The sequence below is a fragment of the Mycteria americana genome, chromosome 2 (genome assembly GCF_035582795.1).
Source record: "Mycteria americana isolate JAX WOST 10 ecotype Jacksonville Zoo and Gardens chromosome 2, USCA_MyAme_1.0, whole genome shotgun sequence".
NCBI lineage: Eukaryota > Metazoa > Chordata > Aves > Ciconiiformes > Ciconiidae > Mycteria > Mycteria americana.
Window position 1 is genome coordinate 3,940,137 of NC_134366.1, and position 27,809 is coordinate 3,967,945.

The 27,809-nt window shown below is 41.3% G+C and overlaps 1 protein-coding gene and 1 long non-coding RNA gene across 4 annotated transcripts; both read left to right on the plus strand.

Moving 5' to 3' along the window:
* Window positions 1-196: 196 nt before the first annotated feature.
* SEC22C (SEC22 homolog C, vesicle trafficking protein) lies at window positions 197-27,655 on the plus strand. Of its 3 annotated transcripts, none has more exons than XM_075492256.1 (8): window positions 197-259; window positions 5,591-5,688; window positions 6,293-6,502; window positions 8,700-8,863; window positions 10,821-11,003; window positions 15,983-16,101; window positions 16,706-16,771; window positions 27,341-27,655. In XM_075492256.1, exons 3-8 carry the CDS (start codon window positions 6,321-6,323, stop codon window positions 27,437-27,439), a joined length of 813 nt encoding a protein of 270 aa, XP_075348371.1. In that variant the 5' UTR covers window positions 197-259; window positions 5,591-5,688; window positions 6,293-6,320; the 3' UTR covers window positions 27,440-27,655. The 3 variants fall into 3 exon arrangements, with proteins under 3 accessions (XP_075348371.1, XP_075348369.1, XP_075348370.1); XM_075492254.1 differs by lacking the exon at window positions 27,341-27,655 and adding an exon at window positions 18,512-22,272; XM_075492255.1 differs by lacking the exon at window positions 27,341-27,655 and adding an exon at window positions 18,512-22,272 and having other exon boundaries at window positions 5,591-5,644.
* LOC142406550 (uncharacterized) lies at window positions 23,767-24,760 on the plus strand. The gene is made up of 3 exons (XR_012774605.1): window positions 23,767-23,997; window positions 24,383-24,479; window positions 24,608-24,760. It is a non-coding gene; the product is annotated as an uncharacterized LOC142406550 (long non-coding RNA).
* Window positions 27,656-27,809: the final 154 nt, after the last annotated feature.

Below are 27,809 nucleotides of genomic sequence, written 5' to 3' on the forward strand. Positions count from 1 at the left end.
ACCGCGGCGTCCCCCGTGGCGCCGCCACCCCCGCGCCCTGCCCCTCGCCCGGGGCTGTGTAACGGGGCCGGGGCTCCGGTACCGACTTCGAACCGCCCGTCCCCGGCCTCCCCCGTCCCGGCGTGCCCCGCGCCGCGGACACTCTACCCGCCGTCTCTGTGGGCGGAAGGGGGCGGGGCGGGGTGTGTTGTGGTGCCGTCGCCGTCGCTGTCGCCGTGAGGAGGGAGCGGCCCGGGGCCGCGGCGAGGGGCGGGGGAAGGTGAGCGGCAGAGGGGGCTCGGGGGTGAGGGACCCTCTTCTCCTTCTCCGTCCCTTTCTGGGTCCCCGGGGACGGGGGGTGGCGGGGCGGGGCCGGGCCGCGCCGCTCCGGGATATGTGTGTGTGTGGTGCTTGAGGAGTGTGGGGGGGAGGGATGGGCCCTGAGGGGCTGAGCCGGGGGGGTGCTGGGGTGAGCAGGGGTAATGTGAGGGTGTGGGGTCCTCTGGCAGGGGATTAAGGTTTGGGGTGCTTGAGGGGGGGCGTGTGGAGGCGATGAGGGGAGTTGGGGTCTGGGGGGGATGTCGGGATGGGGCAGGGGTGAGCAGGGGATGATGTGTGTGTTGGGGTCGGGATCCTGTCGTATGGATGTAGGGTTTAGGGGTTCCTTGGGATGCTCGACGGGTGTAGGGGGAGGAGGACTTGGGACTCTGAGGAGGGCTTGGGTTGGGCTGAGGATGTCTTGAGGTGAGCTGGGATAACATGAGGGTTTGGGACCTGTGGGATGGGAATAACGTTTGGGGGTGCCTAGGATGCTTGAGGGGTGTATGGGGAGACTTGTCAATATGAAAGAGTGCCCTGATGAGGGGGATGGCTTTCAAGGTGTCTGGGTTTATTGAAGAGTATGGAGAAGGGGTGCTTTTGAGGGTTTTGGCACACTTAATGTCCATGAGAAGAGAGGTGAATAGAGGTTAGGCATGTGTAATCCGGTGAGCAGAACAGGATGGGTATGGGAAGGGTTGTTAGTTATATGGGCTGGTGAAGGTATGGAAATGAGCTGGTGGGCCCTTAGGAGGCTTCAGGGTACACGTTGCTGGGGGTCAGTGTGTATTCGGGTGCAGATAAGGTGGCTGATGTTTCTGAGAGATTAACATAGAGGGAGAGCTTCAGAGCCTTTCAGAGTTGTTATGGTGTGGTTTAGGCAAGGATTAGGAGAACTGTCCATTGTGGCAGTGTGGTTAATGGGGGAGCTGAATGTTGGGGTTGGAGTTTTGTGTAACATGCGTTATTTCTGGTAATTCATAGGAGTATGTGTAGACAGGAGATTTGTGATGGTAAGGGTTTTCTACATGCTTCCCTTTGGGGATAAAAATAAAGCCTGGAGGGTTTATAGGAGCCTATAAGCTCTTGATATCCACAAATCCTGTTTTAAAAGTTGAGATAGCATCAAGCTTTCAAATGGTTTTTATTCACTGCTAAATCTGGAGAGTGGATCTTGTTACGCTGTAGGTCTGTGATATATTAGTAGCTTGGTCAGCACTTCTGGGAGCATTGAGGGAGAGCAGTTGGGAAGAAGCAGATGGATACTGTTACTGCAATCTTAGAAGATGAGAAATTTAACAGCATTTCAGATTTGCTTTTTTTATATATGTGAGAAGAGGATAAAACCCACCTCGTGATCCTGCAGAGTAGTAGTAACTCTCCCTTGTAAACCATGTCTCAGTTCCTTTTCTCTTCTTGTTGGTTGAGACTGAAACCAGCACTTGAGCTGCAGCTCTATTAAATGCTTTCTGTTTGATTGAGTCAACCTGAATCTCTTTTGTATTCTGGCATCCCACCTGTATCTGTCTGTGATTCCCTCTGAAGCTTACCCACCTGAGGAGAGATGCATTAATGCAATAGTTACAATTGCGTATCAAGCTATCGCGTGCCCAAAAAACTTCACAGACTGCTTCAGGAGCCTTCTGGACTATGGCAACATGCACTAAAGCTTTCTGCTCTTCCTTCAGCAGGAAGATCAGAACTTGACAAAATAGTTGGATGTTGTTGGGTTTGAAACTGTCCCATGTGCCACCTCGAGAAAGAAGGGAAATGTGACTCTGAACAGGGAGAGAAGATGAATGCTTGAGAGAGATCCTGGTGACAAGACATTCCTTGTTAGTGTTATGCCATTCTTAGAAGGAAACTTCTGTTTTTGATGGTTAGATAAAATAATTTCTCGAAGAACAGTGTTTTAAAAATAATTCCCTCCATGAGCTATGTACTGGTTTGTATTTGCTTTCATAGCCTTTTGAGTAGATTGTTTTCTAAGTACAGACAATAAGGTGGGAGTTTGTCTAGCATTTGGGGAAGTGTGACGCTTGTGAATTGGGTCTAATCTTCTTATTTGAAGGAGCTTGCATAACAGTGTAGTAAGGTGTAAGAGGTCTGATTAAGGCTGCCTTAATAATCCCTGCATAGTCACTGAAGAGAGTTGGCTGCTACTTAGGAAGCGAGGGATGGAGCAGCTGTGCTTCCGATAACTTCTTAGATGCCTGCTGTGGGAACACCCTGAAAAGTCTTGTTTGTTATAGGACTGGTAAATATGTACTGTTTATGTGAGTCTTACAGTAAACAGTTTTCTTCTGAAGTGTTGTTAGCTGTACAGGTGCTTCAAATAGTGAAAAAACAAGCTTTGTTTACTTCAGTCATAAATTATAATGTGTTCTTCTGAAACCATCGCTTAAAATATTTCTCAAGGTTTTGCCTGCTTTGTGACAGTAAAATAGCTGGGCTGATATGATGTTATTAATTCTGAATACTGCAAGATTTGATATCTGCTTAATCAAAAGACAAAAGTACATTGTCAAAGTTCGGGACCTGAGTTCAAAGGCCTGCCACGTAAAGTCAGTTGCAGATACTTTGGGCTGCTAATTGTACGCAAATAGAGATTGGAGGAGGAAAGGGTAGGTCGATCTGAAATAGTAAGATCACAGATTCACTTGGTTATGTGCACACCTTGATCAGTCTGGTAAGTTGTGATAGTATGTGTTCACTTACAGGTGACGTGGCAAAATTGGCTTGCAAGTAATTAAACTTTCGAGGAAGGTGACACAGTAACTGTTATTTGCCACAGGCACAGAACATCTTCTGATGTGCAAGTAACAAGAGGCTTGTGAAAAAGGCAAAAAAACCCCAAAGCCTTATTGAGGTGCAGTGCCAGAGTAGGTGGGCTAGGGGAATGTGGAAAAGGAAAGGAGAGGGCTAGATGAGTTTGAGTGATAGGTGATTGGTGATAGGAGTTACATAGAAGACAGGTGAACCAGTTGCATAAATTTATTTTTAGGCTTTGCCCTCTTCTGCGAGGTGATGTTGGCTCTCGCCTCTTTTAGCTAAGCCTGCACTACGTTTCAAATAAGCCTCTGAGTTAGAAAAAAACTTGTATATTTTTTTTCTAACTCCTCAGAAGTCTTTACAGGTACTGTTCTCAAATCTCACACCTTTTTGCTCTTTTGGGGAGTAGGGTGTTACCTGTGCCAACCTTCCTTTAGACTGTGGAAATAGGAGCTCTGTAAGAAGCAGAACCAGTGAACGCATTTCCAGTTGTTTTGCCCCAAGGTTGTACTCACCTGCTCTCTATTAAGATTTGAGTCGCTGCATCAGCCTTTCTTTCTGTTGGGGATGTCCCTTTCTTTTGTACCCATTTGCCTATTTTCACAAAACCAAAAGGTACGTAAGGTATCTATCCCACTTGCACTTACAGCTTGGTTGTGTAAGCCTCATTTCCTTAGGCAGCAAAACTAGAAGTTCACAGGCAGGTAGATTTAAAAAAAAAAAAAAATCAAGCCTTTTGGATGAATACAGCAGTGGTAGTCTGATAGTACGTTACAGCAGGTGTAACTTCCTTCTCCAAGGAAGGAGCATTGACTCATTTCTCCAGTGAAGTCTGGCATTTATTTAATTTGGAAGTCTGCCTGATAGTGACTGATACCAGGTCAGTCTGATACCAGATACAGGAGAACAGAGAATCCCTCTGAGGGGCAGCTGATATTTAGTGAAAGCCTTATTAAGCCTTGAAACATGAAGATTTGTATGCCTTGGGAAGTTGTATACCTTTATACGTGCAGTTGGCTAACTATAGGTGATGTTATCCCTAGTGATGAATATAGATATATACAATTATTTTTTTAATCTTAAACTCGTGCTGTTAGTGGCATAGTGAGTTGAATGATTTCATAGGCTAGATACATTTTAGAAGATGTCTTTGGTTTCTTAGTTTGATGCCTTACCGTTTTCCTGGTCATCTTCTGGCTGTTTCTGAAAGGTAAATGAGAGTGTTGAAGGTATTGCCTCTGCGGTGTTTGTCAAGTGGGATATTTTGGAGTTATACTTCATCAGCATTACGAACCATTGACCATAAAAGTGTGCTGTTCTGAGCAACCATACTTAAAAGTTGACTGTGTTAAAGTTAGTATTTCTGAGTTGGCGATTTTCTTCTTTGTTTTCATTTCACTTTATGTAAAAGTTTAAGCAGCTTTCTGCACTGTTTCTTTCACAGCTACTAGTGCAGCTACTAGCACAACACATTGAAGATTGATGTGATGTTTAAAGTTGACATGTAATAATCTTGATTATTGTTGAAATTCTTTTTGATGCATGCTGAAAAGAAGTTAGTGAACTTAGTTTGATTTTACAACCCAAATGACTACTGGAGAAGGATAGTGAGAGGGATAGCAAAAAAAATTAACATCTAATTCTTCTTTAATCTCCATTTTAAAAGCTCAAAATAACACTTTTCAAGTGATATGTAATCTTCTGTAGTATTAATTTCCTTTTCTAAGGAAACAAGTTAAGTGCAATTATGCTTTCTGTCAATTCCTCTGACAATTGGTAGTTGCTTTAACACGCTGGCAAATTGCAAATTGCACTTTTGACAAAGGGATAGTTCCTACAAGTTATGTGGAAATGATTCCTGTGGAGCAGAAACGAGACTCTCGTAGTGCCGCTCGTGGTAAAAATTCAACCCTTATTAGATATTAGAGCAGCTCTACAGGCAAGAGAGTTTATGAATGCCTGAGCTAGAAGAGGCTTTGCTCTCTTACCTTCTCAGACAAGAAAAACACTTGATGATGAGACACTTTTCAACGAAACTTTGAGCATCATAATGAATTGTTTGATACAGGGCTATTTAAAGCAGTCATTCCCTGTATCAAAAGTTCGAGTTCACAGTGTGATTTTTTTTTTCTTTTTTTTTCCCTGATGCTTCATTTATGTAGTTTGCCTGAAGCAGAGTAAATGCCTGCCTTTTTTTTTTTTTTTTCTTTTTTTCTTGACTTGTTTGTGATAATCACTTAAAGTCTGCTGATTTAGAGCTGCTGTTTTACAGGAAGCTAGGATAACTTAAAAACAGTGATTGGGGCGTTAGAAATATTTTGAAATGTCAGAAACATTTCACAGTGTCTTTGAATGCATCTAGGAATTGATATATTGGACAAAAAAAAAGCTGTTTGTTTTCCTTTAGGCAAAATACTTCCTAGGTTATGCTTACCCACTGCACGGGAGATTTTACATTGTAAAATTGTATGTACATATAGGTCATTAGTTTTCTAAAATGTTGATTATGGTTATCTTTCAGAGATTATGTGAGCTGCCGCGTTAGTCTTCTAACATCTTGCACTGAATACTCATGGTATGTCTGAAGGACAGATCTCTTGTGTGTTCTGAACGTACCAGGTAAATCCCAATAATAACTTTTCGTGGGAGATTGTGACCTGTTAAAGAGTAGGAAGTCAAGAGAGGGCAACTTTGATTCTGTATTTAGTCCTAGTTGATTCTGTAAAAAGAGCCTGACAGGCTGTAGCCTGAAATTTATTTTTGTATTTGGGTGTTATACTAGAAAATCAGACAACTGCAACACTAATGCAACTATTTGCAACATAAGTGAAGGTGCAGAGTGTCAGTGGGAGTTAGCCAGTTTTCATAAATACCTTTAAGAACTTTACTCAGCATTTCTGATGTGTGAGGGATGATGCAGAAGGAGGATGCTTTTCTGATGCAGAAGGAGGGAAAATAGTGATATTTTTCAGGTAGATAATTCTCCTGTCAAATCCCCTGCCTCGCCTTTTTGTCTGAGAGAGGCAAAAAACGGACGCAGCCGTGACCTTTGAGAACAGTTTGGTGGCCTTTCAATGGCAGTGGTGTTACAAGAGGTACTGTTCAGTAGCAGTGGCGAATAAACCCTTACCTTGACATATTTCTGGCTAGCGTATTGGATTGTTAGTAACCAATATCACATCCATTAACGTGCCATTAACCTAACTGAATATTTCATTTTCAGGTTGTCCTCATGAGTACTCCAGTGGAGAATGTCCATGATCTTCTTTGCCTGTGTGGTGCGGGTGAGGGATGGACTTCCCCTCTCAGCCTCCACAGATTTTCATTTCAACCAGGACTTTCTGGAATGCAGAAAGAGATTAAAGGCGTTATCCTCAATTCTGGCGCAGTATCCAAGTCGAGGCACGGCAAAAGGACGTGACCTTAGCATACAGTAAGTCCCTGCTTTTGTTTGTTGTGGTTTTTTTGACTTTAATTTTTGAAATGGTTGTCCTGGGGATTAGTTGAACTTTAAGGATTAGGTATATTCTGTAGTGCCTAACTCCAATCTGAAATCCCACCATGCATGTCTAGATTGTAACCTCCAAGCAGTATTTTGAAGCCTTGTTTCTCAGCACCACAGCGACACAGCTCCTACTCAGTTTAGTAAGCATATGTTAAGAATTGCTTATTTTAGTTGTCATTTTTTGGAGCAAATGCTTTCTGCTCGATGGGCAGTACTTGTTACTATTAGCAATTGGAGTGTCTTGGACTTCTACAAATGCCTTCTAAGACAGCATCCTAGTGCCTAGGAATTACTTAGTGTAGTCTAAACCCCAAACCCTTTTCTTCAGTGACTGTCAAGTCTTGCTGATGCCTTCTCTCAGGCTCCTACGGTTCTGATTCTTCTGGCTTGCACAGAACTGCCCTGACTCCCTCCTACGTGCTGCCCACTCCATTTTCTGAATACTAGCAGGGTTCAAGTCTCTAGAAGCTCTGGCTGGTGGGTGTACCTTGAGGAGGCCTGAAGCATACTGACAATAGCTAGTATGGAGAAATTGTAAATCTTTGCTTTTATTTCTTGGAGAAGGATCCACTAGTCTTTATTTTAAGAAATTAAGGTTTCATTCAGAGATGAGAATTTTCATTTACTGTTGATTTTAGTTTAGTTCTAAAAATGAGTTTTAGCTTGTGATTGCGTTTCTGGTTAGCAAATGTAAGAAAACTTTCAAGTGACCCTGAGCTAAAACTAAGTATCCCTTTTTGGGGTAGTGATTAGAGAAAGAAGATACATGAATTTACCCTGAATCAATTGGCAAAGCAGAGATTAGCATTTTAATTCCTTTTCCCTCAAAGCGAACTTGTGCCCTTTAATGCTAACGTGTTCTACAGCTTTTAATCTTCTGTAGTCTCTATAGAAGTAGCTACGCATCTGGCTCTGAAATGAGAAGAGTGCAAACAGATACGTGGCAAAAAGGCTGTAAATTATTGACAACTGGAAGAGGTAGTTTTACGCAGGCATGGTGTTGATCCTCAGCTGTGAGCTAGGGACAAAAGGAATTTAGGGAACGTACCCAGTGTAACTAGGCTGTAACGGAGCTAATCAAAACCATAAATCCCAAGTACATAGTACAATGAATAAATAAAAATGTGATAAAGTAGAAACCACAAGTATTTCTGTACAAGAGGAATGAAATATATAAATAGTAGAAAAGAGAGAAGATACAGAGAGTAATTGTTCAGCTTCAAAACTTTGGTTTTATACTGAAATACTGCTAACAAATGGCTAACCTACAAGGGAAGATTTCCTCAGTCTTCTTTCAGAGATAATTACAAATCTGTAATTATGGTGGGGATTGTGGCAGTTTAGCTATCTACATTATGAGTCCTGACATCTGAACTAGGTGCCCTGACTCCCATCTTATTTAATGAAGCCTAGGCTAGTGATTTACTTCATCCTTAAATACATGCCTACATTTTGGTCAGATGAATACCCTATTAAGTTTCCTAGAAGATTTTTGGGCTAAGTGGAAACTTCTGCATAAATATGGCTTCAGCGTTAGAGGGACACTTTTGGAGTAGAATTTTTGTCGTGCTGTTTCTGATACAAACTCATCTTTATTGGTTACAGATGACTTAGCAGTAACAGTGTTTGAATATCTTGGTTTGTGCAAGTTAACAGATATCTCTTGCTGTTAATATGAAGTTGTCATATTCAGGGGGGAGCAAGGAATGCATCTGCTTGCTTCCTGTGAACAAGCTTGCTTGTTTTGACTTTTGTTTGTGGAAAGTCTGTGTTTTCTTTCAAAATCTTCTTGCCTGTGATGTTTTCTGGCCATCTCTTTTCTTATTAACATGATTTAAAGCCACCCTGAGAAAATAATGTCCTCAGTTTTTACTGATGTAGCAATTTAATAAAATGTGTATTGTGGTCTTTAGTATCACGTACTGAATGAGTTAAAAATAAGTGTTAGATCTACAGGGGCTGCAGGACTATTACAGCAGTGCGAACAATATATTTTTTGCAGTCTGCTCTTTCAGCACAGTCTGTACATTTTGTTTTTACAGAAAGCACAGTTTATGTCTCATATTCAGCATGACTCTTCCACCTTTTTATGTTGATGTAACTTTTTTTTTTTTTCCTATTTCAGTTTCCTTTCTTCTGGGGATATTGCCTGCATGGCAATCTGTTCCAGCAATTACTCAACCATCATGGCGTTTTGCTTCCTGGAAGAGCTTCAGTGGGAATTTGCTGCTTCCTACGATACAACAAGCATCAGTTTAGCTTCCAGACCGTATGCTTTTCTTGAATTTGGTTTGTAACTTTGTTCTCTAATAGTAAGAATACTTTGTCTGCTACTTTTATGATCAGGCTTTGGCCAGGAGACATTATTTAACACCATAAAAGTGTACCTGTGTGTGTGCCTTTGCATGCATGTGTAGGAGGAGGGGGAGATCTTGTAACTGCATTAAACTATTAGATTATTGGTTTTGCAGTTCCTGAGAGCCCCTGTAATAGATGAACAAAGTGCTGTGGCGATTAATAAACAAGCACAGAAGAAAAAGAAATCCATGTCTCAAACACTTTCTAACTTAATTGAAAAAATCTGACAAGTGGAGACAGATGCATACAGGAAAAAAGGAAGACAGAATAGATTATTATGGGCAGCTTTACTTCTGGCATGACTTAGATTCACATATTACTTATAATCGTGCCTAGTGTTTCTTTTTTAACCTGATAGAAACGGTTTTCTTGCCAAGTAGCAGCTGCTCTATTGAACCTCACAGCTTTGAAAAACACAAGTCCTTTGCAGTGAGAAACTCTCTTCTGGGAAAGGATAAGATATTGCAGTGGGTTAGCACGCTTCTATCCAGAGTTCGGTAATAGTGTTAAGCTCATGCTTAAAAGATTGAGAAATCCACAAGGAAAGCATATTATACAGCCATCTTGTATTTTGGTTGGATTCCCTGCAGGGCACATTCTGGGCATGATGTAATTTTATGCTGATATCCAAATTACTCTTTTTTTTTTTTTTTTTTTTTTTTGAGTAGGAATTTGGGAATTTCTAGCCTCTCTTAATTGCATAAGGCTCTTTTTAAAGAAAACAAAATGCAATTTTTTGTTTCTTCATTTTTACTATTATACTGTATTTTGTTACTGAATCTACCTGATGTTCCTGTGTGGTTTGGGTTTTGGTGGGTTTTTTGTTTTTGTTTTTTTTTTTCTTTTTTTTTTTTTTTTCTTTCCTGTGTTTGGATCTAAGATGCACTTGATGCATCAGATCTTAGCCTTTTGCCTGGTGGTTACAGATAATTACAGCAGGCTGACTTAAGGTAAAATACAGGATTTTTCACTAAGTAATGGTTCTGGCACTGTGTATTCTAGCACAACAGAAAGTCCTCCTGCGTGGTCTCAAAACTCATGCTTAAGCTATTACATGTGTATCATATCCAGTAGTAGCTGTGGTCAACCTAGGCAAGTCTTCTAGTGTAACCATGTCTTAAGGATATGGATTTTACTTTCAGGATATCTCAGCAAAATAAATGTTTCTGCATTTTATTTCCCTAAGCATTTGAAATAGCTTGAATTTGCCAATATCTTTGTACAATCAAATAGGAAGTAGGAGTATCCACAGTGAGGGGCTTCAGCTCTGGAGGTGTGAGCAATTCATACTTGGACAAATTCTCTACTTAGTCTCAGTGCAACTCCTGCCAAACCAGCAGCCATGCTTGTGGAAAGGGTTTTGCTTGCAAATGATACTAAATTTAAAGTGTGAGAGACAAAGCAGGGTGATCTGTACTTAGATCTGTGGCTTGGACATTGGTGGAATCACTGTGGAATTGCCTCTGCCAGTCAGAGTTGCTTCATGACTCAACTATAGGTTTAATTCATTTATCTCTGTGCTGGAAAAAAACCCTAATCCTTGACATTGTTAAAAAACAATGTGGAATTGCTTCTCAGGGTAGTTCATGGGTAGTTTAAGATATGGGTTACATCTACCCTGGAATATGAAGGCTTGTTTTCAGTCCACCAGCAGATGGGATGTTGAGATTTAAAGTATCCAGAAGGGAGTGAGTACAATATAAAGTACCTAGGAAAGGTATTTTTGTTCCCTAACCATTGGTGGAATCTTATACCTGAAACTCATAAGAAGAGAAATGAAGGAAGAAATAAAGAACAATCAAAAAAGAATGCCATGGTTTGATTAATAATTACCTAAAGCACTTAACTTTTGCAGAGCTAATTGAAGCATGTTTTGATATTGTTTCAGATAACGTTATTCAGAAAGTGAAATGCCATTTTAACTGTGCGAGTGGCTCTCAAACGAGGGCCAACTGGGAGAAGATTGAGGAGGAGCTGAAGTTCCGGCCCCCGGTTCAGCTGAGACTAGAGGATACAGAGCTGATGAATGGGATGACTAATGGTGGGCACGCAGGCGTTCATGTGGAGGTTGGTAAGTTACTACTACGCGCAGGTGACAGTAGACTTCCTGAACCTAACTTTGCAAATGACAGAAAAACATGTAACAGCAGTGGTTCCTTTTGCACTGAGAAATATATATATTATGTGTATGAAAACCATGAAAAAAGACTGCCTTTCTATCACGGTAAACAACATATGGTCTTTAGATTATAGCAGGTAAGCGTCAGAGCCTTTAAGCACTTGTGGTAGCGTCTTTTTTCCAGCCTTACATCAGCTTCTCTAAATGGACAATTGATTGTACCTGGACGTGGCATTTTCCATGTCAAATTCTCCTGCTTTTAAAGTAGTCATTTGTTAAATTTGCTATGACAAAAGAAGTTCCACTAATTCATTGCTTGTTGCAAACTCTATTAGAAAGATATGTAATTACAGTCTCAATGAGTTGCTTCAGCCTTGAGGAAAGAAAAGATGAGAAGAATATGAGCTGAGGGTAAAACTGTCATTCCCAGGCTGTCTGTCTTGGGTTTTTCTCCCCTCTTTGCTTTCTCCTTTTACCTTATTCTTTAAAATTTAATTCATTTGACTAAAATTCTGAAAGGGCATATATATATATCTGTATAAACAACACATAGAGGCTTGAGAAGGGACCTTTTTGTAACGAATACTGACATTTTACCTGCTTTTAGAAGTACTAACCTCTACTTACTTATTGTAAAATTGGTATCATCTCATTTGTTTCAGTTGCATAGTCAAAGTCCTGCCTACTTCCTCTATGAAATGAAATGCTTTTAATCCTATTAGCATGGCAGTTTGAATGCAGCTGGAGTGCCATGAGCTTGTCTTTCCCCTTTTTTTGTTGTGGTTCTTGGCTTATGAAACACTAATAAAATTAAGTTCCAGTTGCTCAGTCTTATTGTTTCTGATGGATGAGCTGGAATCTAATTTGACGCAGGTATTTTAAGTTAAAATATAGAGGGGCAGTGGCCAGGAGGGAGAAAAAAATAGAATTGAAAACATTTTATTTGCCAGGCAGATTTGTGAGTGCTCCTCAGAACTGTGCATGAAGGTTAAATATTTTCATGATGTGACAGGGCTTAGAAATTCTTTGCATTAGTGTGAGCAGTTTCAGTGCCAGTAAACATTTGCAAGCTAGTCTGTGTCCACAGATGAGAAATACATTTTCAGTTCCCCCATATTCTTAATTGCTTTCTTTTACTTTCCATCTGGCTTTGTATTTCTGACTGTTCTCTCTGGTCTAACCCAAATACTCTTCCAGACTGTTCTGCCTTTATTTTAAGGATCATGTTTATGATCATCTGCTTCCCTCAGCTGCAGTCAGCTTTCCTGGCTTATGTCTCTCTCCTCTCATCATTACCCACCAGCTGAATCCCACTTTGCTGCTCTAAGTTTAGCTTGTGGATAGTGTTTGTTCCCGTATTAATGTTACTTATATTATAGCTCTACTATACAGGAGACTTCTTGAGCATATGTTGAAGTGTTATGGTTGCAGGAGAGCAGAATTTAATTATGTCTATGTTCTATAGTGAAGATAGATCAATCAATGAATTGATCAAAACATCAGTCTCCTTATGTGGTTGTAGCTGGTTCCTGTCTTCTTTTGAGCTGTGTGATCACATCCTCTGGCTCTTCATTTTAGTGTGAAAGGAGTCTGAAACGTCAGGGCAGTTTTGCCCATGTTAGTATATGTAGGAACAAGAGCTTTTTTTTTTTCTTTTTTTTTTTTTTTAATTCTTTATTCTGTTTGTTCTTTCCTTTGTTAGCTAACCCCACCCCAATTCTTGCTAGAAAGACACTAGCATTGTATCCTTGATCAACATCTACACAGCCTCAGCTGTTGTTGCAAAAGCCTCACCTTGTGTCTTGATATGGGCACAGTGATAAAGCTCTGGAGGACAGTGGGGTATGTATACAGAAGGCATGTGAAGTATAAGTAGCTTTCTGTGAAGAGGGAGAGTTTTCACATCAGAACTGGCTCTATGAAGTAGAAGAACAACTTGTGCTATTCGTCTAGTAAGCACGCTGTTAAATTATGCAGCATTGTGCTCCCCTTGATGAATGTTCTTAATCTTTTGTAGGCACACAGCGAGTCCTTCACAGGGTCCTTTTTAAGGTGTTTTTTGAAGGTGTCTCACATCTGTCTTTCGTGTGCTTGTATTTTATTTTAAAATGTTTGAGTCTGATTTCATTTTTCGCTCCTGGTGCTGTCTTTATCTGGAGCTTTGAGTATGTGACTCATTGTCAAACCCTTGTTGTGCTATGCCTTGAAGAGACAGAATGGAGCGTGGTACAGGCATTCATGTCAGTCTCTGGTTAAATAGCCAGAGGCCTCTGCTCAGAAAATCTTTTATAGGCAGAAGTTTCAATTTCTTCATTGTGTGAGGGTGTTTTCACAGAATTGTTCTGTACGTGTTCAAACCTGCAGATGCATTTTTCCTGGATGCTAGATAATCCACAGTCCCCAGAACATCTTCTGTGTGGTTCTTGTACTCTGAAGTGCACAACTTTTCTACTTGAAGAGTCAAATTAGTTTGAAACCCAATTAGCATTTAATTGTGCTTGTGTAAAATTGTGCTGTCTTGGACTAAGAGTGCTTGTACTCTCTTGTTGCCTTATTTAATGTAATAAGCAATTCTAGTATGAAATTCTGTTTATAAAAATATGATTGAATTCACACTAGGAAGTGCAATAATTTTTCCCTAGCAGTACCCATCTCACTTGTTCTGTGCAGTTTCAGTTTGTGAGTTAAACCTCAGAATGATATAGCAGAAATAAAGCACCACAGCAAACAATTTAAAGATCAGTTTTCACAGAATCTGAACCCTGAGCAACTGGATGTTGTTATCTTCCCTGCATCTGTGATAGCAATTCTGTTTATCCTACTGGACCAAAAAAAAAAAAAGTAACTTTTACATAATATTCCATGCTGCAGAAGCAATATATTGAGACTTGCATTGTTCTTCCCTGGGGACTGGGACCTCTTGACATGTGTAGTTTGCAAGATCCTGTACAATGAATGACACTTCTGCTTGGTAATTTTCCTTTGAGAGACTGTGTGCTTCTGAAGTAAACCTTAGAAACTGAAGAAGAAGAAACAGTAGTCTTTATTAGGAAATTTCCATGAGAGAGAGAGATACATAGCTGCAACATTATTTGTCAAAAATGATAGGAAACTGAATACTCAGGTCAGTGAATGAACAAACATGCTGGTACAGCTGCTGTTCAGTATGCTGTTTGGACCTTAAATTTCACTGCATCGCAAAAAAGTAAAATTGCCTTTGAATGATAGGGTTACTTGCACCATTTATTTACGTGAACATGTGTATGACGATAATATACAGTAATGCTACATAATGTGACACATATCAAATGGAATTAATACAGTTCCTTTTGCAGCCGCTTTGGAGATGAAATTATGGCTATCTGAATGCATGCCAGACAAATTAATTACATAGACGCTTATAAAAGATACTTTATATCCCTATATTAATTGGCACCAAACTTTTTTACACCCATCTATCAAAATCTCTCTTGAAGGAGAAGACACAAGTGCTTTCCTGTCATAAACCATGCAGTACTGCAATATTTAAGCTATTGTGGTGTTTCATCTGTCACTGAAACAAAGCCAGAGATGATGTCTGCTGTGTTGCTGAATTTATCTACAGTAGTCAGGAGCTGGCTACGTCTGGACAGGAGGCAGAAGATCCTGAGAGCTGAGGAGACTTCTTGAGGGCTCATTCATTCTCTCCTGTATCTTATGAATGTTGGTGCAGGAGAAGATCTGGATTTGGTATCTGAGTTGCAAATTACCCTTCTCGTTGTTACGCTGACAGTCTTCTACTTGGGGTGATCAACGGGCAGGGAGGGTATGGCAAGAAATGTAGGTGAGTATCTAGGTGTGGTGTCTATTGTTGAGCTAGCTAGTATAGCTAGGGGAAAAAAATAGGTGAGCTTTTGGACAGCCAAAACCCTGAATTAGAAGCGGTGGATTCCAAAAATACAAATTGATAATAATTGCTTTGACCTTAATTAGGTACGTATCAGTTAGAGCATCCTGAAGAAATGGTATTTGGGTGTGTAGGCGTTAGAGTAAATAGTGGTAGTGGAGGAGGTGAGAAAGGAAAGAGATAGGTAGTTCGCTACCTGTGAAACGTGGGCAGGTTGGGAGAAAGGGAATTGTAATGCAGTGGAAAACGTGGTTCACAGGCCAAAAACTACAGCATCCAGTTTAATTCCTAGGCCCCAGTTTAGACCATTTTTTGTCAGTCTGAGAGGCCCAGAGGTAAGAGCAGCAGTTCTGAGACAGACGTTTCTCCTCTGTGACTGGGTAGTTTCATCTTGATGACAACTACAACGACTCTTCTAGCAGCAGAGCATCAAAGTCCTTGGCTCCTACAGTTGTATTCTGGCAACTGCTTGATTAGGGCACCAAATGCTGTATGGAAACTATGCAGGTGAAACTAAATTGCTGTATACCAGACTGAACCCTCAAACTGTCAGTGGGAAGAAATACGTAATTACTGGTTGAGAAAGGGATGAATTGCTGTCTTGCCTCTGTGGGTGTCAGAAATGTAAGCTCTTTCCTAGACCTTTGGGTCCTTAAAGTTTCTAGCTTTTTTACTGACCTGTGAAGAGTGTTAAGTATGCTAATCTGCTGAAGTAAACAGTTGAAAAATATCTACATGCAGCACAAAAGAAGACATTAATGCTAAATAGCTCAAGAACAAATTCTGTTGCTTAAACTGATTAAAAAAATACTCCAGAGCTCTTACTGATTTCTAGATGTCTGAAGAACTGAACAGCGTAATGCAACAAAAAAAGGTGTTTCTGTTCATAATTTGTCTTCTCCAGAGCAAGCATGAAAGGTTTGGAAAATGTTTAAAACCCAAGTCAGCTGATTTGAGTCATTTTAAGTTAAAAGATTCAAAGGAATAGTGCTACCTTTCACTAATGTCTCTTTTTTTTGTTGGTTTGTTTTGTTTTGTTTTGAAGTCCCTACTTACAGAATGCAGCGTGTGACTCCCCTGGGAATTCTGTCGCTTGTTCTGAACATCATGTGTGGAGCTTTGAATCTCATTCGAGGAGTTCACCTAGCAGAGTATTCATTTCAGGTAACCCTGATTGAATTGAAACCTGTAAATGAGTCAAAGGGAAAGAGTTATCTGGGTAACCATATTAAGGGTGGCTGTTCTGCTTCTTAGTAGAGCATGCATCTTTCCACAAGAAGTGTTTTGTTTGTCCAGGGAATGTACAATTGATTGCTCACCTGCTAGACCTCATGTGTTTTGTTGTATATCACAACGCCTTGCATTTTACTCTTTTCTAGGGAGACTAAAATTTGCAGAAATATTTTAGTCTTGCCAGGCTGGCTGGATTTTTTTTTTTTCCCATTCTTGTATTTTGTTCTAGATGCTTTTGTGTAAATTTTTTTTAAACAAATGTGAAACTGTAAACAACTTTTTTAAAGGGAAAAAAAAAAAAAAGTGTCCTAATTGTATGGTGGCACAGTTTTATTTAGCAGGAATTGTCACATAAGCCTCAGTTCCTGGTATCTTGTTCAATGATATTGATCTTGCTGTTTAACACTCTTACAGTCAATCAACATAAACTAGGATGAGAGGTACTTGATGAAATATAGTGTTCTAAAATACCAAGCAGTACTTGCTAAAAACTGTAGCTGACGTAGTTGTTTGTCACTTCTTTTGATCCAAACAGGAGGACCATGAAGGAATCGGAAATGTGATAGCTTTTTTTCTACCTTTTCTAGCCTGTGTTTTTCAGGTATGTTAACTGTAAATAAAATGCTTTCTGATTATTTTTATGTTATAATATACAAGACAAAATAATTTTCAGCTAAGCGTAGGAACAGTTTGGTTTTTAGTATCCTGCCTAGGTGACTCCACTGAGATATTCCAACGAAGCGGCACAAATACAGTTAAAGGCACAATTTGACCTTTGGCAAATTGCAGTTGCAAACTTTTTCAGTGCTTTCATGTTTTGACATGCCAGATGGGGCTGAGTGTGACAAATAAGGGCTAGCCCAAAGATGGCTTGTTTCGTAGACACAATATCTTTTGACAGTGGCGGACTTAGTGATGGGCTTTTGTAGTATAACCACCTTGAAAGACTAAGCAAATACAGGATAGCAACATTATTGAAAATATTCTAATTTACGTGAAAAATTACTTTTAATTCTTGAGACAAATGTGGTTCCTGACTTCCTTAGGGTTTTTTTTTTTCTAATGGATTATTTTCTCTGACCTCCTTATGCAGAAGAGTTTGAATGAGGAAAACTTTATATGCTCCAAATGGGTTCTTCTTGAAAGGTTCCTTAAATACCTAAACCAGTGGTCCAAAACCTTTAACTTGAGGGCAATATGTCATTTGCAAAATCTTCAATTTTTAGCCTGTCATCGCAGGAAGCTGCTGTAGTTGGGTTACTAGTTGACAGAAGGAATAACATAATGCCTACAGTGTATTCATTGCTTAGTACTGTTGCATTTGGCTCATGGTTTGGGGACCACTGTCTGAAGGCTTCTATTTATATATGGTATTTAACACTTGCAGACAGCCTATTTAAATTGCATGTCTTATGATACTATAGTGTCTTTCAGCCTTCTTACACCTCTGCTCATGGCAGAGCTTTAAGACGGAGATATTAATTTGGATCGAAATACTTGATGCAAGTCATTCTTCACAAAGAAAGGCTCTGTCTTACTTTTTTCCAGTTAGTACCTGAAGCTAGAGAAGCTGAGAGTTCTCTCCTAACTTTTTGATCTATAGCAGTCATCTTCATAAAATGCTTGTGCATAAATTGAGCTCAGATGTGAAATGCTTTCTACATGCTCATCTCTACTTGTGTCATCAGCACAGTTGGAAACTGTGACCTTAAGTGAGAAAGCATGATCTGTTACTGCCTGAGTTAAAAAAGTAACTCTTCTGCCAGCACTTTGTGAGTTTTTAGTTTTCTTGTGTAAGGGTTGTTGCTCTTCACACATGCTTAGCAAATGGGTTCCACCTGTTCTTGAATTTAAAAAGAAAAAGAGCCCCAAACCCCAGCTAAACCTGTTAACAGAAATGATGGTCTTTCTACCAAGTCAAGTCTAGAGAATGAAGTCCTTTACTTATCCTGAGAACAAATACGGCACAAGCAGATTTGGGTTTGCTGTTTTCCTGCTTCTGAGCCTTTGTCTTGCAAAAATCATGGGTGGTTTTTGAAAGCTGGCTCAGCTTTCGGACTCCTTTTAATCCAGGCTGAGGCAGGCAGGAGGGACGCCAGTTGCGCTGAGCGTTCTTTTGATATCTGTGCTTACCCAGTAGGGTCTGGGCTGAGGCCACCACGCTGGCTATTCTTGGAGGGTCTTTCAACATAGGAGTTGAAGGGAAGCTTTGAGCTTCTTAGTGATCGCTGCAATGGGAGGCACATCCAAGTGGCATAGATACGCCAGCAGTTCCCAGCTATGTCTCTTGTTTATTTGTATGTACTTTAATGCTAACACTGTCTCTTTGGTCCTTTTGTAGTGTTACTTGTACCTCTTCTACAGCTCGGCAAGGAAGGTGAAGACGTTTGTACTCTTTTTCTCTGTTTGTTTATGCAACGTTTACTTGTACGGATTACGGAACCTCTGGCAAATAGGCTTTCACATAGGAGTGGCATCTCTTTCTTCTTATCAGATACTGACAAGGCAACTTATGGAGAAACAGCCTGACTGCGGAGTATGAAAAAGACTTTGGGTTTGCTACTCTATTTTTACAACTTTTTTTTTTTTTTTTGTATTAAACTGGCCAAAAATAGCTTGGAGTATTTTTAAAGATTTGTGACAACGGTTATTGCAAGCAGGGTCTTTCAAAGCAACTTGAAATAAAGTAGGATACTGTAATTATGTTGAACATACAGTGAGGAATGTAGCTGTATTTCACATGGCATGTGGTAATTGTGCATGGTAGATTTTGCCAGGTGTCATCAACAGATGGAGGTTCTCCTTACCATAAACAGGCTTTTACTCCTTGACTAATAATACCATCTAGACAGCATCTTGCCATTTGTCTTACTGGCTTTGTAACAGTTTGGCAGGTCAGTGTCTTGCCCTGCCAGTGCTTCCGAAAATATTAAAATTGTATAGTAAAATGAAGATAAAGTGGTGGGTAACATTTTTGTCTATAGAATTTGCTAAGCATTAAGATTCTTGGTAAATGTAAGTAAAGGAGTTGTTTGCCATAATTAGGTGAGTTCAGTATCAGTGGGGAAAAATTGTTAGGATGAGCTTCTGGGTAATTATTCTTGGTTTTGAAGGAAAGGAAAAGGCTGTGGCTCTTTTAAAAACCATAAAGGCTATAAATATCTCCTGGTTAAACAGCGCATCGTAGTTAAGTATGTGCTCATTGGTTAATTGCAAATCTGCTTGGGGCAGCATAAAATAAACCAAGTGAATATAAGTGATCTTTCAGCTCAAGTGGCCTTTATTTCCTTGGTTAAGGTCACTCTTAGTATAAGGGTAATTCCATGTTTGCTTGGTCTGTACGGATAATAAATCCTCCAAGCCTACTTATGACAGGCCACTGACTCCTTCACCTTTTTTTAAAAAAATGTATAGCTGGTGAGTAGAAAGCCATTTCCAGTAATGGAAAGCAAGAGCAGGTTCTCTTTATTATATAAAACACCTTTAGTTAATGGTGTTGAGTTCTTACAGTAAGATGAATTTATGGGTGTGCACTTTTGAATGTAGTACTTCGGAGCTGAAATTCTTAACCTCTGCTGCACTGGGTATTCTTGTATGTAATGTATTGAGGTGCACGTGGGTATTTTAGAACATATATGAATAATTTAGGCTGGCTGTTTAAAAAAGATGCGTAGCATTTTGATGCAGCTGTCCTTGAAGGGTTGTAGAGACTCAAACTGAGAAGGTGTAGAGAACTGTAGGTGTGTTATTGTGGAAGTATGGTCCTAGATTTTCTTTTATTTTTTTCTTAGGAAACTGTTTTCTGGTCACCCTATTTCTTCCACCAGACATCTCTCACCAAAGATTTATTTTCCTCTCACATAGTCTCTACCTCTAGTGGTTGCAAAGAGATTAACATGATGCAGAGTTGTCTTCCTGAGTTTGTAGAAATGCTTAGCAAAATTACTTTGTTGCATCTCAGTGAATTTTCCTGAAATCTCATGATGCAAACGCAAGTATCAGTGGACTGCTAGACCAGAAGCCTGTGATGCTGTACCTTGGAAGCACTTCTGTGATGCAGCTGACTGCAACAACGGCATCGATAGACAGCCCGTTACAACTGAACAGTTTCTAGGACATCAAGAGACTTGGTGCCAGAGCTTTTTCCAGTAGTAAAATATAGGTATTTCTCTTCCATCCCATGTTAGCCTATTTACTGTAACAGTAACATAATGAAATCTTTTAAACTGTGAGGAATAGTCTAGTATGACGGAGGAATATTTTAGCCAGCCAGTTAAGAAAACAGGTAGAGCTGTGTGCCATAAAAGAATACTCTTGTGTTATAAGGTAGTGGATTAAAATTGTTTGTCTGTCATTACCCCAGTTTTCTGCCAGAGTGTAAGTGGAGAAATGAAGCCAGAATTCAACCATTGTCCTTAAGACACCCAGATGACCCCACAGATGTGGGGGGCTTAGTACTGACAAGCTTTAAGTTTTCATGCTGTTCAGTCCCAGTTTTACTTAGTAAGGTACTCTTAGAGTACTCTTAAAGATTTCAGGGAAGTAAGCCATGAGTTTGGATTACAAGTTTAAAAAAAAATTAAAAATTCTGAAAAAAGGACACCCCCCCAAAATCTGATACTAGAAACTTAACACTTTGTTAAGGATACTGGATCTGATGACTGACTGCATTTTCCAGGAGGATAAGGTGGGTATCAGCCCACTGGGTTACCATGGGGAATCATCCTGTGGGGAAAAGATGAAGCGTTTTATACTACAGGTAGACAAAACTTTGTGAAAAGGACCTTAGTGATAGGACCTGACTCCCTGCTACTACCCTTTTAGCCTCAGTCTGGCTAAAGAGTCCAAAAGAGCTTTACTGTTTCTCTGTAGGCTTGGATAAAGCTAGCCTGCTGTAGCTTAAGGCATGCAGAGCATTTACAATCGAGGCACGGGGCCAGTGAACCATTATCTGCTTTTTATTCCTCATTGTTGTATTGAGCTGATTGGAAGAAACTGTAATGTTCCTGATGCTTCCTGAGCATCTGACTGTTTGCTTTTATCATAAAACAAATACATCCCTGTGCCAGGTGATGCTAGCAACAGCTCTGCAATAAGAGTGGTAGAAGAAGGTGTATAGATAGCTTGTGTAATTAACATAAAGAGTGGATAAAGATTAAATTCAGATTTTGTTGTATATTTTCTTTTTCTGAAAATGTTTCAGTAAAAACAAACAAAACCAGTTGGTTCTGTTCTGCCTTTGTGTAAATGCCTTTTTTTTTTTTTTGCTTTGTGGATTAGATAGAGGATGCGACTAGGATCTTTTCTGCTAAACGAACAAAGCTCTGGTTTGCTGTTAGTCTTAATCTCTTTGCAACCTTTTTTTCCCCTGTAATATGTGTAAACCATATTAAGGAATCTACGTGGATTAATACATGTGCATCAGTATCTGCGCACTTTGTAGGTTTGGATTGTGATTCAGGGGTGAGGCAGAGCACGCGTAGTTTGACCTATATATATATATATATTTTTTTTAATGTTAGTATTTTGAATGGCTCCTGTATCTGTATGGTATTTATACAGTTCAACTTTTTCTTCTGGTGAAACAGCAAGAGGAATGGAATAGTTTACATTGATCTCAATGCTTTAAGATTTAATAAAAAAGAATGCCTTGCAGTTTGAGTACATGAAATCTGACTCATAACATGGGATTATGCCTGTGTTGAATCAAATCCCCAAACAGGAATCCATCCTTCTTTGTTCGACTTCAAACTGTTTAATGTAGTTTGAATTGCATCTCCTTAATTCTGTCAGTTTTCAAGATAAGTCTTTTGGAAACTCTTTTCATCGCCCAGCAGCTCAGCGCAAGAAAATTGGCAAAGAATAAACTTCATTAATTTACAGATTCGCAGTGCTTAGTCACTTTATGAAGCTGATCATTTTCTGTGGTTTTTTTTTTTTTTCCTTTCTCCCAAAGATCTGTTAAGTTTGTATAAGGTGGGCTGGTACCTTTTTAGACATTTTTGCACTGTATTAATAATTGAACCTATGTAAATGTGTATAAAATCATTTTGCATGTATGTGTATATATGTACATATATCTAATAAATGGCTTTTTTGTAATGGTTGTCTTCATTTCTAGTTTTGAAATAGCTGAGTATATTAGAAACAAGGTAGATTATCCATTTAATTTTCGTATGCATCTTTAGTGTTTCATGCAGCAGTGTCCAAAATATTTAAAAGCTTATTGAGCTTTTGAGCTTAATTGAGCTTATTGCTCAATTCTTCTCTTTAACAAATAGCTTCAAAATCACAGTGATTTCAAATGCTGTCATAGTGCATGCTGGGTTGCATGTGGTCTCTTACATAAAGAAATAACGTATATGAACATATGGTGGCTTTCTCTGAGATAGTGTGCTCTCAGATACCTAATCTACCTGAGCACACTGATGCTTTTTGTTCGGGGGGATTTAGGTAGGATTTTTATTCCGTCATCTACAGACTGAAGAGTCCCTGATTTATCTGCTGAACTATAGGAATATATTTATGAATATGTATATAGAAACTTGCTTATCCAAGCAACAGATTGCAGTAGGCTGTGACATAATCTCTTTGTAGCTTGAACAGTCTTGCTCTTTGCTTTCAGAGACCACGTTACATGGCTTTTCCTCCCAAACTTGCATTTTGGAGTGTTGAAGTATGTGAAGTAGGATGTAACACGGTCCTGTAGGCCCTTTTCCAGCTTCCTGGCAATGAGTAATGGAGATCTTGCAGATTGTTGTTAGATTTTTCAGCCTAGTCTCTTAATGGAACTAGGCCTGTTAGTTATTCTTACCAGTCAGTCCCTGCTAACAGCTTACGGATTTTGTTTTTTGGCCAATTTCAGCCACCTTTCATCAAGGCTCTGAAAACACTGCTTTGTCAGGCTTTGTAGAAATGAATGACTTTATGCGACAGAAAATCCAGCATTCCCCCTGTCTGAATGTGTCGGGTTCAGGTATTGACAAATGCGCTTTGGGAGAGTGATGCTTTGAATGGCAGGACTCGTAGAGTGATCTGCCTAATCAGGAACCAAAGAATCGGGTAAACATCAAAAAGCTGGAAGAAATCAGGCTTGTGGAACTACTGGTTTCTTCCCATTTTTCTGCTCCCTGGTCCTCCACAGGAACGATACCTAGACATCTGTAGCAAAAGCAAAACATGATGGGTAAAGGGCTGGCTTCTTCCACTGGTTTCCAATGTGTAAAAACGGAAATATTTTCTAATCGCTGAGTCTCATTCTTTATCAAGAAGGCAGTTGTGGGTAAAGCGGATCTGGGAGAACCGCAAATTCTTTAGCGTTACTCTTCTGCTTTAAAGATACATCCCACTCTCTGCCTTGACTTGCCTTTTAGCCTTGGAGCTTGCTTGGATGCTGGCTTGCGGCACGGAAATGTCAGCAGTAGGTGTGAGATAGTTACGGTGCCGCAGCACTCGCTGCCGTACTCGAAAGAGAGAAGCGTGTGCCCCTGTAACGGGGAAAGAGGCAGAAGAGTAGGTTGTGCAGGCAGTCGGTGGTAATAAGCAAAAGCTGATGGTGGGGGAGGGAGGAGGGAGCCTTACTCTTCTGAACTGCTCTGCCCTTTGAAATCTAGATGTTATTTTTGTTCTGTAAATAAATGATTGCTCAAAGCGTGTTTCTTCTCAAGATGCCAATAGAGAAGAACAGCGGCCTTCCCCCCCCTTTTTTTTTTTATTCTGAGGCGAGGGGAGAAAGCAATTATAACTCCCTTCTTCTTTTGAAGATGCTGATAAAAGGAGGTGGGAGGATCAGAGGGTCCCTGTGCCAAAAGAGGAACAACTCCTAAGGTGATAGAAATACATGTTTTTATTTTAAACAAAGTAACTCAACTTCTGCTGTGTGCTGACTTTCAAATGTGACCTAATTGCATGTAAAACTCTTTGCGGCGGGGAAGGAAACAGTGGCCACAAGAAAAAAGAGCAGTTCTGTCTCCAAATGTGTTACCTCCTCGTGATGCTGGCTGGCTCAGCTCTTGTGTCCAAGGCCACTCTTGGAGCAAGCCCAAAACCAGGGGCAGGCAGGAGGTGGGGACGGTCGGACAGTCTCTCTCAAGTGGTGTTTGCTTTGAAAAGCAATCGGCCACACGTCTTGACCTCAGCAGCAAGGTGCCTCTGCTGAGGACGCAGGCTGAAGGGGTCAGAGGCTTCATTCCACGCCTGTCGGCTTTTACAGGTACCTCCCGCTTGTCTGCAAATAAGTCTCTACTAAAGGTCTGACCTTTTGGAGAACATTTTGGAAAGAAGCAATATCACGTCGGCAGGAAATGAAGGTGTGTTTGAGCTCCCTGGCGGGGGGTGGAAATTAATCCTCTTCCCCTCAATCTTTCTTTTCTGAAAGGCTTAACAACGCGATATTTTTAAATTTGACCAATTGCTGTGCGCTGTTTTCCCTCTAAAGTGTTGTTCTGGCAAAACCGAGGACCTTGGCATAGTATCTGCTCCGTTTTCCCATGCTGCAAATGTGTAATATCATGCGACTGTATTCATCAGGCACTTCAGGAAGGGCTGCTCAAGGAGAGAAGCTGCTAACCTCTGCGGGTGGGCAGGCAGATAAAAGGTAATATCCCTTTGCTTGGGCCTTTCCCCCACCAGATAGGGTAGTAGCTCTTTTTCGCCAAATTATGGGGGTGAATAACAGCGTGAGCTTGAGCTCATGCATGTCTTAGATTGGCTTAAGCTAATTGGTAATCAGGAAGATGCAGCTAAAAGGGGAGATGTCTCCCCATCCCCGAGGCTGCAGGTTTTTCCCTTAAGTCGTTTTTTTCTAGCCCCAGGAAGGCTGATCCAGGCGGCTTGGAAGAACCATTTTAAAAGTAATTAAATGGTAACACAAAACAAAGAGCCCTTAAAAGTCTTTGCTTTCTGTTCCCACTTAAAGTATACGATAAGCAAAACACAGAAACGTATAAAATTCCCTTTGGTGGAATAAATGTAATTTGATATAAGAACGCTAAGAAAGGCTTGAAATAATGACCATTAAAATGTAAAGCACCAGTCAGTATAGCATGACATACGGCTGCGGAGGGCTGAGATTTATTCTTTCATTATGCAAGGAAAGACATTAACATACAAAATCCCTTATTTAATGGGCTTTTGGAGGGAAACACTAAAAAGCAATTATGCGGAAAGTTCAGCTCTGAAATACATTAGTGCCCGTCGGTATGCACCACGCAAAGCAAACAAGAGGCCTTCTGCTGGGAGGTGCCACCTCCTCTTACCTGCTGTGGCCTTGCGTGAGAGCTAAGGGCGCAGACCTTCTGGCACAACTGACCCAAAACTATTTGTATTTGCCTGCTGGATGGGGCCAAAAAACCCAAGACAAGCTGCAGTGAAGGTGCCGGACGTGCTGAATAAGCCCGTGCATGTCACGTCAGGCTTTCAACAGCAGAGCACCCTGCGTTTAATGGGATACGGTGTGCCCTGGCCAAAGGGGAATAAATGCTGTGCTCGGAAGATGTGGCGGTGCAACTACAGCTGCTGAGCGCGGTTCTGGGCGGCAGGGATTGCAGCGGCTCTGCCTCACCCTGGCTTTTGCTGTCTTCACGTATTAGGTGTGACCCGAACGTATGTACAGCGTCAGGCTTCCCTGCAGGGCAAGGCAGAAGTTGGGCATATCTACTGTGAGCGTAGCCAGGAACCGGGGCATCCTTCCAGACAATGGGTCTCCTCCCACGGTAGTGCCTTTCACCTGCACGCAGGTCCCATTTAAGACTCTTGAGAACCATTCAGATGACACAGAGCAGGAACCTTCGAGAGCCGGCAGCGTAGCCAAGCTGGGTTGCTGGCTTGGACTCACAAGCCACAATTCCCACGATGTGTCCGGTGTTGGTACTAAAGCTTCTGCTTTGTGTCTAACCCATACGTACCGAAGTCATAGTGTCATTTTTCTCCTCTTTCTTTGAAGCTCCTCACCGAGGCTGGCTTGCTCTGCGGATGCTGGGGTCGGAGGGAGCAGGCGAGAAGCAGCAGTGCTTTGTGGTCTCACGGTTAACGCACTAAACCTCGTGTATTAGCAAAGCCTTGCTGCCTCCGTTGCCAGGACTCACGTGTCCTTGGCTGTTCCCTGTGCTCACTCAGCATTTCCCAATCCCCCCAAGCGTGAGCAGGTACATAGCAAGGAGGATTTGGATTTAAAATAAAAAATTTGAAACAATCTTCAATGTTACTTCTTGAGCTTTCTGCTTCTCTCTCTTGCAAGCACTGGGAGGCACCAGTGTACAAGCTAATGCTGTGTGCCCCAGCTGGGAGGGAAGCCAAGCAGCTGACTCAGGGAACCTGCCAATTTTTTTACCTGCTTGTACGACTGCTGTGGTTCTCTCAGTAGATTTTGCTGTGGGATTCATGAAACGGAGATAAAACACCCTGGAGACAGTAGGAGGATCACTTCAGGGCTGCAAATCCACTTACCTAGCTAGGCTGGAACCAGTCTGTCAAAAGCAAAGTCACTGCAGCTTCTTTTTTTGTCTCGCTAGTCTTTAAGGAACAAAGCATCGTTCTTTGTGCTAAATATTGGCGCTCCGGGTCTGAACATCGGGGCTTTGTTCTTGGCCTGAGGGATTCAGGAAGGTACTGGAGGGTTTCTGAGAGAAGAAACCAGCGGCTTAATTAGCGAGAAGTCTGGAGGCATGCACGCATACATTTCTGGTACTTAATCCAGCTGCTTGGAAAGTTCAGTCAGATGGAAAGGGATTTGAGGCAAAACCTTGTTTCCGAAACTCTGCTAATAAATGGGCAAAGGGTGATGCTGCCCTTTACTGTGAAGAGGAGTGGGAAGGTGGGGTGCCTGGATGGCAGCGGGCAGCTCTGGTGGCGGTGGGGTAGAGGACACGTAGGGTTGCTTCCAGGCAGGACCTCAAACCTTGCTGTCTGTCCTGGGGTGTATCCTGTAAGCCAGCGCTGGGCAGAGAGGCCCGAGCTGGAGCTGACTGAGGCCACCAGGCTGCTTCCAGTGACCAAACTGGGTTTGAGAGATGCTTTGCTGGTGCTGAAAGGGATCTCACGGGATCCCGTTACTCCTTCCTCCTTCCCAGCAGCATATGCTCTGTGATTAGCTTGTTTTTATAATGGCCACATCTTCCTCCTGCCTTTCTTGCTGGCAGCAGTGCTGATTTGTGTGTTCCCTCCCCCATAGTGGCAGGGGAAATCGGACGGGTGTGAAGAAGAAATTGGACCTACCTCACCACAAGCCTACACATACCAGCGCACCGGAGAAGGCAGCACGGAGACGTAAAGGATAAATGGAGGAAGAGGAGGCAGGGAAGAGCAGGAACCAGGACACGTGGGACGGCAGGCTAGACTGCACCCTGCTTCTGCCTGCTCCAATGTCATCCTAATCTCCAAGATGCCTGAGCTCCCCAGGGTCCATGGAGGGAGAGGTGACCCTGGGTGCTTCTTCCTGGAGAAACCTGTGCGTTGGCAAGAGGAGGTGACACAGCTTGTGCCAAGGCTGGGCCAGGTAAACAGGCTGGGTTTTGCCTGGCTTAATCCCACAGTAAATTTGCTGCCGTTGAGAGGTGAAAGGGAGCTGCCTGGCTGGGAGGAGACTCTTGTTGGTATCTACCAGAAGTTACCTACTTCTGGTATCACTGTGTGGTCAGGAA